Source organism: Siniperca chuatsi, linkage group LG8 (genome assembly GCF_020085105.1).
Source record: "Siniperca chuatsi isolate FFG_IHB_CAS linkage group LG8, ASM2008510v1, whole genome shotgun sequence".
Taxonomy (NCBI): domain Eukaryota; kingdom Metazoa; phylum Chordata; class Actinopteri; order Centrarchiformes; family Sinipercidae; genus Siniperca; species Siniperca chuatsi.
The window spans coordinates 1078289-1089954 of record NC_058049.1 but is presented as its reverse complement, the minus strand read 5'-3'; the positions used below and the strand labels follow the sequence as shown (position 1 = coordinate 1089954).

Genomic DNA, 11666 nt, shown 5'->3' with positions numbered 1-11666 from the left:
GCTCGTGTGTCTCTCTACCTGCTGCACTCAGGTGTGTCTGCTGAAATAAAGGCTGGATGTATATATATATATATATATATAACTGGGGGGACGTGTTATTACCAGCAGAGCTTCTGATTTAACTGCAAAAATGGATTTGTGTGTAGGTAAAAAAACATGATTGTCTGGGTTTGGGGGGATAAAACGAAACAAAGTGATGATGAAACGTTATCTAAGAGAAATCTTATGATGCGTGAAGAACAAGGTTATGTTTAAATAAAACTACCTTGCAAGAGGCTTTATTAATCACATGTATATACTGTGCATGTGCAACATACTTAGTTAGGGAGCACGTGAGGAATATGTGTTTTTACAGAGGAGAAATTAAGAGGCAGAGAGATTCCTGAATGTCAGAATGTCTCTCTGCTGCTTTTGATCATGTTGTTCGATCATCACCGTCACAGTTTGTGTTTCCTCAGCTGTGGATCGTGCGTCTGCACGTGCAAGACGTCCGAAAACATCAGACACGGAGGGTAAACAAGTCTCCAGTGCTTTAAAACCAAGCTGTCATCGGGGCCAAATGTTTGACTGAATCTCAGCTCTCGGGGTCAGAAAGCCTGAGAGGTTTTATTAAAAAAACAACAACATAACACTGAGGAAGGAGGTGAGTAAAGAAAAACAGGAAGGAAATAAACAAAATGAGGAAGGAAAGGTAAATATATATATATATATATATATATATATATATATATATATATATATATATATATATATATATATATATATATATATATATATATATATGTGTGTGTGTGTGTGTGTTTGGTTATGAATCATTCATTTAATGAGCTTCAGAAGATGAGGGGAAAGGGAAGAAGGGAAGGAGACGAGGAGAGGGGATGAAGGAGGAGGAGGAGGAGGAGGAGGAGTAAATCAGTGTTGGAGACTGACGCGGAAGAAGAATCAGCCTCGGAGAAGGAAGAAGAAACCCAAAATGAAAGCGGCCCCCCCCTCCGGCTGGCTTCACACTTGTTGAACCGCGTTTATCTTCGACCCCTGCGGCGGGGTTTGGGGCGTTCTCCCGCCCGGTTTCTCGTGCCTTCCTCCCGGGTCTGGATGTGCTGGTTTTAGGCTTCATGGCTGACTGACTGACTGACGCTTTGGCTGACAATAATATCATTCATCCATTTCCACGGGCTTCAAACTGCCGCGGACACACTCGGCATCCGGCTTTCAGCTTTACTGGATCGATATTTCATCTTTTATTCATCCAGCTTCCCAAGCGGGGAAGCTCCGGGAATCTGCCCGAGCACGGAGCCCTCCCCTCCGTGCAGCGCCGCTGGGTGGCACCGCTGTCTCCGGGCGGAGGGACTCTGATCTCGGCGTGGTGGACGATCTCTCCACCGTGAGAAGACGACGTCGAAAAAAAAGGCTTTAATCGAGCGCCACTGCCTCCCCGGATCACCCGCTGTATGTTTTAGGAAGGTGGACACACGATTAATATTTCAGGAGTTGGATAATTAGCTAGCTTGCTAGGGGGGGCGGGAATCTCCGGGAGACACGCCGGCCGCAGCGCCCTCTCCGCCGGGCAGCACCGCTGGGTGGCACCGCTGGGTCCAGCCGGTGGAATGACTCTCCACCGGGGGCGGGCGACGTCACATTAACCAGAAAACGACTCTTGTTTTGGATCACTCGGTCGTGACCTGGTTGCCTACTCTGTATTTTTGGACCTGGATAAAGCTTTTGAAGCGGGGAAAGCTCCAGCACACACACGCCGAGGCACGGCGCCCCTTTTCCGCCGGGCTGCGCCGCTGTGTCCGGCCGGTGCGATGTCTCGCCACTGGGGGTGGAATACTTTCTAGAGATCCAGGCTTTCCTGCACCAGAGGTGAACTAGCCAGCCCCTGTGTTGTCGCCCTGCCGTCGGTGAGATTGTGTGAGGTTTGGTAGGAGGACATGGCCGACTCCGGCCGGGCCAGACCGGCGGACCCTGATGCCGGGGACCACCGGACAGCGAGCCCTCTGACCGTGAAGAAGAGGGCGCAGCAGTCTCCCGGTCTCCGGCCCAAGTACCAGAGCTCCGCACCGGGCCACTGCCTCAAGAAAGTCACCCTGACCAAACCCACCTTCTGCCACAGCTGCAGCGACTTCATCTGGGGGCTCATCGGCTTCCTGTGTGAAGGTAAGACCACACACACCTAAAGGTAGCATCCAGTTTTGTTTACAGCAAAAACAAGTCCTGCTCTGCATCAGTGCATGTGCACCCAGCGGGAACTGAACCACCAACCGGCCCTGAGGAGCTGCAGGTGACCCTGATCAGGGCGTGTTTGTGTGTTTTTAACTGTGTGGTACCGTACAGATGTCACCTAAACCCAGCTATTATTAGTCCTCTGACCTGGAGCAGGCCAGCAGAGACCGGACTGGATCGGCTCTAAACTTCTTTAAAGGAAAGATACTGAGTTGGTTCTGTGTCATTGAGTCATTCTGCACGCACTGAGAGATGCACATCTGCAGCCAGAAAAAGCAAGGCATCCTTTCCTCTTCCTTTCCTTTCCTTTCCTTTCCTCTCCCTCTTCCTCCTGTTTCCTTTCCTTTCCTCTTCCTTTCCTTTCCTCTCCTCTCCCTCTTCCTCCTGTTTCCTTTCCTTTCCTCTTCCTTTCCTTTCCTTTTCATTTCCTTTCCTTTCCTCTCCCTCTTCCTCCTGTTTCCTTTCCTCTTCCTTTCCTTTCCTCTCCCTCTTCCTCCTGTTTCCTTTCCTCTCCTCTTCCTTTCCTTTCCTTTCCTTTCCTCTTCCTTTCCTTTCCTTTCCTCTCCTCTCCCTCTTCCTCCTGTTTCCTTTCCTCTTCCTCTTCCTTTCCTTTCCTCTCCTCTCCCTCTTCCTCCTGTTTCCTTTCCTTTCCTCTTCCTTTCCTTTCCTTTTCATTTCCTTTCCTTTCCTCTCCCTCTTCCTCCTGTTTCCTTTCCTCTTCCTTTCCTTTCCTCTCCCTCTTCCTCCTGTTTCCTTTCCTCTCCTCTTCCTTTCCTTTCCTTTCCTTTCCTTTCCTTTCCTTTCCTTTCCTTTCCTCTCCCTCTTCCTCCTGTTTCCTTTCCTCTCCCTCTTCCTCCTGTTTCCTTTCCTCTTCCTCTTCCTTTCCTTTCCTTTCCTCTCCCTCTTCCTCCTGTTTCCTTTCCTCTCCCTCTTCCTTCTGTTTCCTTTCCTCTTCCTCTTCCTTTCCTCTCCCTCTTCCTCCTGTTTCCTTTCCTCTCCTCTTCCTTTCCTTTCCTTTCCTCTCCCTCCTCCTCCTGTTTCCTTTCCTCTTCCTCTTCCTTTCCTTTCCTTTCCTTTCCTTTCCTCTCCCTCTTCCTCCTGTTTCCTTTCCTTTCCTTTCCTCTTCCTCTTCCTTTCCTTTCCTTTCCTTTCCTCTTCCTTTCCTTTCCTCTCCTCTTCCTTTCCTTTCCTTTCCTTTCCTCTCCTCTTCCTCCTTTTCCTTTTCCTTTCCTCTCCTCTCCCTTTCCTTTCCTTCCTCTTCCTTTCCTTTCCTTTCCTCTTTCCTCCTGTTTCCTTTCCTTTCCTTTCCTCTTCCTTTCCTTTCCTTCCTCTCTTCCTTTCCTTTCCTTTCCTTTCCTTTCCTCTCCCTTTCCTTCCTCCTTTCCTTCCTTTCCTCTTCCTTTCCTTTCCTTCCTTTCCTTTCCTTTCCTCTTCCTTCCTTTCCTCTCCCTCCTCCCTTTCCTTTCCTTTCCTTTCCTTTCCTTTCCTTTCCTCTTTCCTCTCCTTTCCTTTCCTTTCCTTTCCTTTCCTTTCTCTCTCCCTCTTCTCTCCTGTTTCCTTTCCTTTCCTTTCCTCTTCCTTTCCTTTCCTCTCCTCTTTTCCTTTCCTTTCCTTTCCTCTTCCTCCTGTTTCCTTTCCTTTCCTTTCCTCTTCCTTTCCTTTCCTCTCCTCTTCCTTTCCTTTCCTTTCCTTTCCTCTCCCTCTTCCTCCTGTTTCCTTTCCTTTCCTTTCCTCTCCTCTTCCTTTCCTTTCCTTTCCTTTCCTTTCCTCTCCCTCTACCTCCTGTTTCCTTTCCTTTCCTCTTCCTTTCCTTTCCTCTCCTCTTCCTTTCCTTTCCTTTCCTTTCCTTTCCTCTCCTCTTCCTCCTTTCCTTTCCTTTCCTTTCCTCTCCTCTTCCTTTCCTTTCCTTTCCTTTCCTTTCCTCTCCCTCTACCTCCTGTTTCCTTTCCTTTCCTCTTCCTTTCCTTTCCTTTCCTCTTCCTTCTGCTTCCTTTCCTTTCTTCTTCCTCTTCCTCTCCTTTCCGCTTCCTTTCTTTTTGTTTCCTTTCCTCTTCCTCCTGTTTCCTTTCCTTTCTCTTCCTCTTCCTTCTGTTTCCTATCCTTTCCTTTCCTCTTCCTCTTCCTCTCATTTCCTCTTCCTCCTGTTTCCTTTCCTTTCCTTGTTTTCCTTCTCACTAAGCCACAACTTAATCATGTATTCAACAGGCGAACTGAAGAGCAGATCCAAGACAGCACACACACACACACACACACACACACACACACACACACACACACACACACCCACTCTGCCCAGTAACACACCAGTCCATAGTCTCCGATGTGTGTGTGTGTGTGTGTGTGTGTGTGTGAAGAAGGTGTAAAGTGTCTGTTGCACAATCGGAGCAGCAGTGAAGTCGTGATTTACTTCCTCCGGTTGTCATGGCAACAGGAGGTGCGTTTGTGTGACCACCGAGAGCAGAGACGCGACCATCATCCTCTTCCTCATCGTCACAGATCATCATGCATCAGATGCATTAAAAGCTGCAGCAGAACAACAACAACAACAACAACAGTGCTGCGAACGCTCTGGTGGATTACATAACGTTTTCTTCCTTAAGCCGTCGGGTTGGATTAACACCAACCTGTGATGTCATCAAAGTGCTTCGTCCGCCTGTGAACATTTCTCGTCATAATAAAACGTCTTTATTATCAAGACATTTATGTTCCCTAAAGTTCAGTGGAAGCTGCACATTTCACTGATCACAGTCAGTCCGGCCCTTAAAGGATAATTCAAGTTCATTGCAACTTGGCTCTTATTTTGGTAGTTTTTGTGCATCATTTCTATCAGTAATAATAATGTACGCACCAAGAGTGTTGTCTGAGATCTGTGAACATGTGACTTCACTAAAAATAATCCTGAAACACGAGCAGTAATAACAGTGGTGGTATGCAGCCTGAGGAGCGGATGTTTTGTGGTTCAAAGCCCTGTTTTTGCAGCAACTAATGATTGTTTTCACGAAGTGTTTCAATTAATTGATTCATCATTTGTCTGTAGAATGTCAGAAGATGTAAAAAAAAATATGTAAAAATTGCCCACCGCAATTTCCAAGAGGTGACAAATGTCTTGTTTTGTCAGACCAACAATCGAACCCTCCCCCCCAAAATATTCAATTTAAAGTGACGTAAAGACAGACGTAAGTAGACTAGACTCATCTTTCCCCAGAAAGTCCTGCAGCGTGGTCTAACACACGTAAAAATGACAAAAAAACAAATCAACTCTAAAAGAGTTCGTTCTGCAAATGAAGTTCTGACTGTAAGTAATCTCAGCTGCCAGCTGAGTCTCTGCTGAGTCACTGGTGTGAAGTAATCACCTTTTATTAGACGTATTAATGGCGCGTTGGAGCTCCTGGACAGGCAAAACACGGCTAATGTGTTTTTCAGATGAGCTGAAACAGACAGTTCGACTGCAGAGTGTTTGTTGATGAGTGTCGGTGTGAAACTGGCCAGAGCGAACATGTGAGGTTTACCACAGTGTGCCAGAGAAAACAAAAAAACACCACAAACTACGTGTCAGTGTTCACAAACACACAGCGGTCGAGGTGGCGACGCCTCCACGCCTTACGTTTATTCAGCTCCTCAGAAGCTACGACTTTTAGACATTTTTTTTTTTATCCATCATTTAAAAGCACTTGCATTAATCACATTACATGACATCGTAGCACATTTCTGCCAAGTAGGAACCCCCGAACCCAGCGTTTTATCTGAGCTCTGCAGTTTCCTCCTTTTGTCCGGATGTGAATAAAGACATTCTTTAAATAACAGCCATGAGAAGAGATAACATTTTCCCTCCTTCTAATGACTAAACTGTGAGCGTCTCCGTCTGATCCATTCTTCCTGCAGGATCGCTTAATGACACATCAGCTCTCAATAACATGTCTTCATCAGAATCAGAATCAGAAATACTTTATTGATCCCCGTAGGGAAACTCTTTGTTACAGCAGCTCGCCTTTACGTCAGTGCACACAGGAGAAAGAACTAGCAAAAAAATATAATATAATACACTATAAAAAACTATAAAACAGGTCAGAAAATAAATGAAGTGCCAGGTGGGTATAAGTATAAGATAAAATAAGTGTGAAGTACCAAGTGGGTTTACCGGTTGATGATGATAATACAGTATAATAATACAATGTAATAATATAAGTAATAAGCAGTGGTGCATGTACTGTCGAGTTAAGTGCAGCTTATTGAGATTATTAAGATATTGCACAGCAGTAATGGAGGTAAATAATATCAATATCCATAAATAGGAAAACTAAATATTGTACGGGAGTATTAACACAGAATATTGCACACTTATGTCAAGTATGGCAGAGATGTTGATGATCAATGTCCAGTTTAGTGACTTCGGGTCATACAGACTGACACTTAGAGGGAGGAGTTAAAGAGTCTGATGGCCACAGGCAGGAATGACTTCCTGTGGCGCTCTGTGGTGCATTGTGGGGGGATGAGTCTTCCGCTGAAGGTGCTCCTTTGTTTGACCAGCACGTCATGGAGCGGGTGGGAGACGCTGTCCAAGATGGCGTGTAGTTTACCCAGCATCCTCCTCTCTGACACCACCGCCAGAGAGTCCAGCTCCACCCCCACAATGCCACCGGCCTTACGGGTCAGTTTGTTGAGTCTGTTGGCGCCCGCTGCCCTCAGCCTGCTGCCCTCAGCCTGCTGCCCTCAGCCTGCTGCCCCAGCTCTGCATTCACAATGCAGTACAATAGAAGAAGAGCAAGAGGGGCCTATGTGGTTACATTCTACAACAGAAGATCGCTTTGAAAACTGTAAAGTTAATTCATCATACATTCATTTATTAGGAGTGGGCAGTATGGATAAAATCCTCTAAACGCGGAACATGTAATCTTATATTTCAATATCAATACATATCCTGATGTAGTTAATTAATTGAATCATTTAATAAACTGTTTATGGATAAAATAACACATTTGAAATGTCTTGTTTTTGGCTAATTCAGCGAATTAAATAACTGACATCACATTACTTCATACTTGTACATATACTTAAATGGTACGACAAAATCTCTAAAGGTAGGCAAATGTAAATTGCCTCATGTTGCCCATTATTCAACATCATATACGAACAAAACAGCTTCAGCTAAACTGTCCTGTACCTTTTTAATGCTTGCTACTGTGCCTCCATCTTTACCAAATTCACAAGAAGAGTCCATTTGAACGCCATTCTGATGAAGTATTTACAACTTTGTAGGTGGAAATGTTCTTAAAGTTTACAGTTCATGAGTTTTTAAAAATGCCAGAGGTCCCGGAAGTTTGTTAAAAAATGCTGTTTTGTTGTTGCGCAGGATTACTCATTACTTATTTAATTGTTTCTCGCCTGACACTGAAATGCAGAAACCGCAAACTTGTTAGCCATTTTTAAAATTGGAGCAAAGCTACTTCTGTATAGTCACTTGAACACCGAGTATATCATTTACTCGACTAATCACGCTGAAAATATAACCTCACATGTTGCATTTAAAGGCAGAATCAGCTACCAAGAAAACTAAGGTTAGCTAGCTAATGTCAGCTAGCTGTTGTTCACTCACTAGCTAACATTAGCTTTCCACGGGGCTGTTTGTAACCACTGCTAAGAACCAAACAATCGCTGTGCGCTATGCGATTATATAAACCAAAACAAAAATAATAAGGTGTATTAAACAATATAAACAGATTGTAGTGGAACGTTGTTACACCGGGCTTCTCCAGTGTTTCTACCTGCTTTACAATGAGTCAGCTAAATGTAGTTAGCTTGGTAATGTCAGAATAAGTTAAATTACTTTACCTCTTATTGCCAATAACGATACAGCTGTCATGCTTTTCTATGTTTTAATACTTTATCTGTATAAAAAACCCCAAATACAATTGCATAATTACTAAATATGTTCTTCAGTTAGCGAAAAGTGAGCCACGCAATATGTCGACCAATTTGGTGAAAACAGAGTAAATAAACAGAAAAATGCTACCTAGATAAGAGGAAACTCATTTTGCAGACTAAGTAATAAATATTTAATTATTTTGTTTGATGTTTAGCAGTTTTAAAGTTTACCATGTTCACCATCTTAGTTTAGTGTGTTAGCATGCTAACATTTGCTAATTAGCACTAAACACAAAGTACAGTATTTTAGATAGTTTGCGAACTCTTAAGTGTTTATGCTTCTTCCGCATGTTTTTAGCGTTTATTGTATTTATTGCTGAAAAATAGATTTTAATCTCAATGACACTTTTACCTGGTTAAATGAATTATTTCATTTGTTACATACATTCACTTGTCCCTGTAATTTCTCACCATTTTGTCCTATATTCATATTTTCATACATTTCAGAGCACTTACTCACAAATAATCATGTCTTTTGTCCAAAATGTCTCCAACAAAAGATTTTCTGTTCTTTCTCCACGGCCTAATTATTTTATTCGTCCACCATAGATTCAGTTTTAAATTATTATTCGTCTGTTTTAGTGTCGCGTTTTTTATTCCTCTGATTATTCGTTGTATATTTCAGTAAAAGCGATGCTTTGTTATCTTCAGCCGAAGGTGATGATGATGTGAAAATGAGGTGAATGCTGATTTCATTTGCTTTGTAAACCAAACGCAGTAAATGGATGTTCTCCTCTCTGGGCCTAAAGGAAAGCCGGAGGTCAGTAGTATTGTGGCTCTGCGGGGAATTGAACCTCCGCCCGACAGCGTCGGTGCCTTGCTCAGAGGTCTCTGACTGTCCTCTCTGTCTCCTCCGCAGTGTGTAACTTCATGTGTCATGAGAAATGCCTGAAGACGCTGCGTTCAGTTTGTTCCTGCATGACTCCATCTTTGGTCCGGGTGAGTAACGAACAGCCGCTGCCGACATGATGTTTATTGATCAGCACAGCGCTGATCACTAACTGCTGCACCGATCGGTAAACCAGCCATAAACATGAACAAGCGGTAACAGAGGAGGACTGGTGGTTTTTTTTTTGCTTACCTGTTCTCTGGGAACATCATCAACCACGTTATTTAAGCAGCGGCGGAAGAAGTATTCAGACGCTTTACTTCAGTAAAAGTACAAACACCACCCTGTGAAAATACTCCGCTACAAGTTAAAGTCATTCAAACCTTACTTTAGTAAAAGTATGTGAGTATTATCAGTAAAACGCTTCCTGTCAGTGTTTATTATATCTGATGTTTCTGGATTCATATTCCTGCTGCATTAATGTGTGTGTTGCATTTTACTGCTGCAGATGTTTCAGGTCGAGCTCATTTTAACTGCTTTATATACTGTTGGGTAGTTTAACCTGCAGCAATGCATCATGGTCCATAAGATCATCAGGTGTCTGCAGCGTCGCCGTCCTGCGAGAACCACGTATCAGAGAAACAGCCTGTTTTCAGCTCTGCGACGATGCGTTTTCCAGCTGATCCGAGGGGGGGTTAAAGAGTTTATTCAGCTTCAGGAGGAGGAGAGTTTCCTCAGCACATGAAGGAAACTCTTCATCCTTCAGCTCGTCACAAACACCTGGAGATACGAGGTTTCCACCGGACAGGAAGGGGATGAAACACTGTGATCTGTGAAGTGACTGAAGCCGTCAGACAAACGCACCTGATTGTTACCGGGCATTCAGACTGAAACCAGTACTGCGTTTAATAAAAACAACACAAAGGGCTGAGGTGGCGTGGCCGTGTCGCTCCAGGTGAGATGATGAAATATAAACCAGGAAGTCCAGTTTGAGCATCAGGTTCGAGAGTTTGAAGGTTTTATCAGACACCAACTCTGGAAAGCCGTCACGGTGAAACAGTAGAAAAACAGGTTTTGTGTAGTTAAGTCATCAGGGTTTGGTGATGTTTAACCAGCCCTGTTTAAAAATAAAGGAGACACTTGTTAACCATACGTAGTATTTGTACAGGCCAGTCGTCGTTTTATTTGGGGGCACGAGTTCGTCCACCAGCGGGACTCCTTCATGCTGTCTTTATATTCTGATGTGTTTTGGTGAAAAGCAGCTGCAGGCCCAGGCAGGGTTCAGGGGCCCCCGGGCCCCCGGGGCCCCCGTCACCCAGCGCTTGATGTTAACACGTCGTGCTGTTATATAACACGTCGTGTTGTTTTAGTAATGGCTCGTGTTGTTGTCCCATTCGGGGGCCGGCTAATCCTCTGTGGAGCCGCTAGACTTTGTGCAGAGCGAGCGCTGTTCTCTGCGGCACTCGTGGTGGTTTTGTGACGGTCGGAGAACTGATCGAGTTGTCATGGTTACAGCTCCCGAATGGCTGCGGCCGTCGTTGGTTTTAACATGCCGCGTCGTCGCGTTTACAGTTGCACGTCTCTGCGTTGACGTTTTTATTTTGTTGCGGTAAAACGCTTCAGTGCCGCCCCCTAGTGAGCGTTCACGGCCGCGGGGCGAACGGCGCGGCGTGCTTTTTCTTAACATTTGCTTCAGTTGTGTTAACAGGGTGTCGTCGCTGCCCCCTGCAGGTCCCGGTGGCTCACTGCTTCGGCCCGGCGGGTCAGAAGAAACGTTTCTGTTGCGTCTGCAGGAAGCAAACGGAGGGAAACACGGCGCTGCGCTGTGAAGGTCAGACCAGTCCCATCACTAGTTAAACCATCTGATGTGAAGTACGTTATCTATAAATATACACTACTGTACACTGGTCACACCAGACTTCATGTAAAACTAGTTGAACAGAGTGAAATACAAAATAAAACACTAAGTTTATGGAAATAATTGATTATGCAGAAATAACTGAATCGTTGTAAGTGAATTTATCACGTTTCCGTTTTTATTTTATGAGCATGTTGAAATGTCAAGAAAATAGAAAGATAGTTGTTTGCTGTCGTTTACAGAACAATCTCAACTCCATTTAGTAGCTGTTCCCGGAGCTTTTGATCATATCACATGATCTTTGTTAGCAGATGGAGTTTGCCCAATGTTAATTGAATTGTAGATGTTCAAATTTCAGACTCGTCATCCATGTGAAAGAGCTGTGGGAAGGTGAAACACAGCTAAATATAACAAGATCGGATTCATAAAAACGCGTCGTTTTAATTGGAAACACCGTTTTTACCGTCTACCTGTGAAGAAAAATGGCAGCAAAATAAAAACCACTGCATACTGTAACGTGTGAACAGAGGAAGCTAATTAATTCAAGACAGTTACATAAATGTAAGATAGACAGCGAACAACAAGAACAAGAAGAAACAGATGAATAAAAACAGAAATAACTAAAATCTTAACTAGAAACTGAACTAAGACTAAAAACGAACTTCTATATTCTGTCAAAACCTGTACAAATAAAACTGTGTGCATGTCTAAAGAGCTACGAACCCTTCTTTGATTACTGGATGTCATTTTGTTGCTGCCTTCTCAGAGTAACAATAGCAGCAATTTGCATTTATTATCATTTTCATCACAGTTTGCATATAGTTTGCACAG

General features: G+C 44.1%; 1 protein-coding gene across 5 annotated transcripts in view; it reads left to right on the top strand.

The window, feature by feature from the left end:
- Positions 1 to 909: 909 nt before the first annotated feature.
- The window catches only part of LOC122880135 (diacylglycerol kinase theta), a 39912-nt gene continuing 29155 nt past the window's right edge, over positions 910 to 11666 (top strand). For 2 of the 5 annotated variants that reach the window (XM_044204941.1, XM_044204940.1), the window contains exons 1-2: positions 910 to 2160; positions 9008 to 9087. In XM_044204941.1, the coding sequence (XP_044060876.1) occupies positions 1935 to 2160; positions 9008 to 9087 (306 nt within the window). In that variant the 5' untranslated portion in view covers positions 910 to 1934. Of the gene's footprint in view, positions 2161 to 9007; positions 9088 to 10708; positions 10809 to 11666 lie in introns of all 5 variants that reach the window. The other 3 variants (XM_044204944.1, XM_044204943.1, XM_044204942.1) reach the window with 3 other exon arrangements.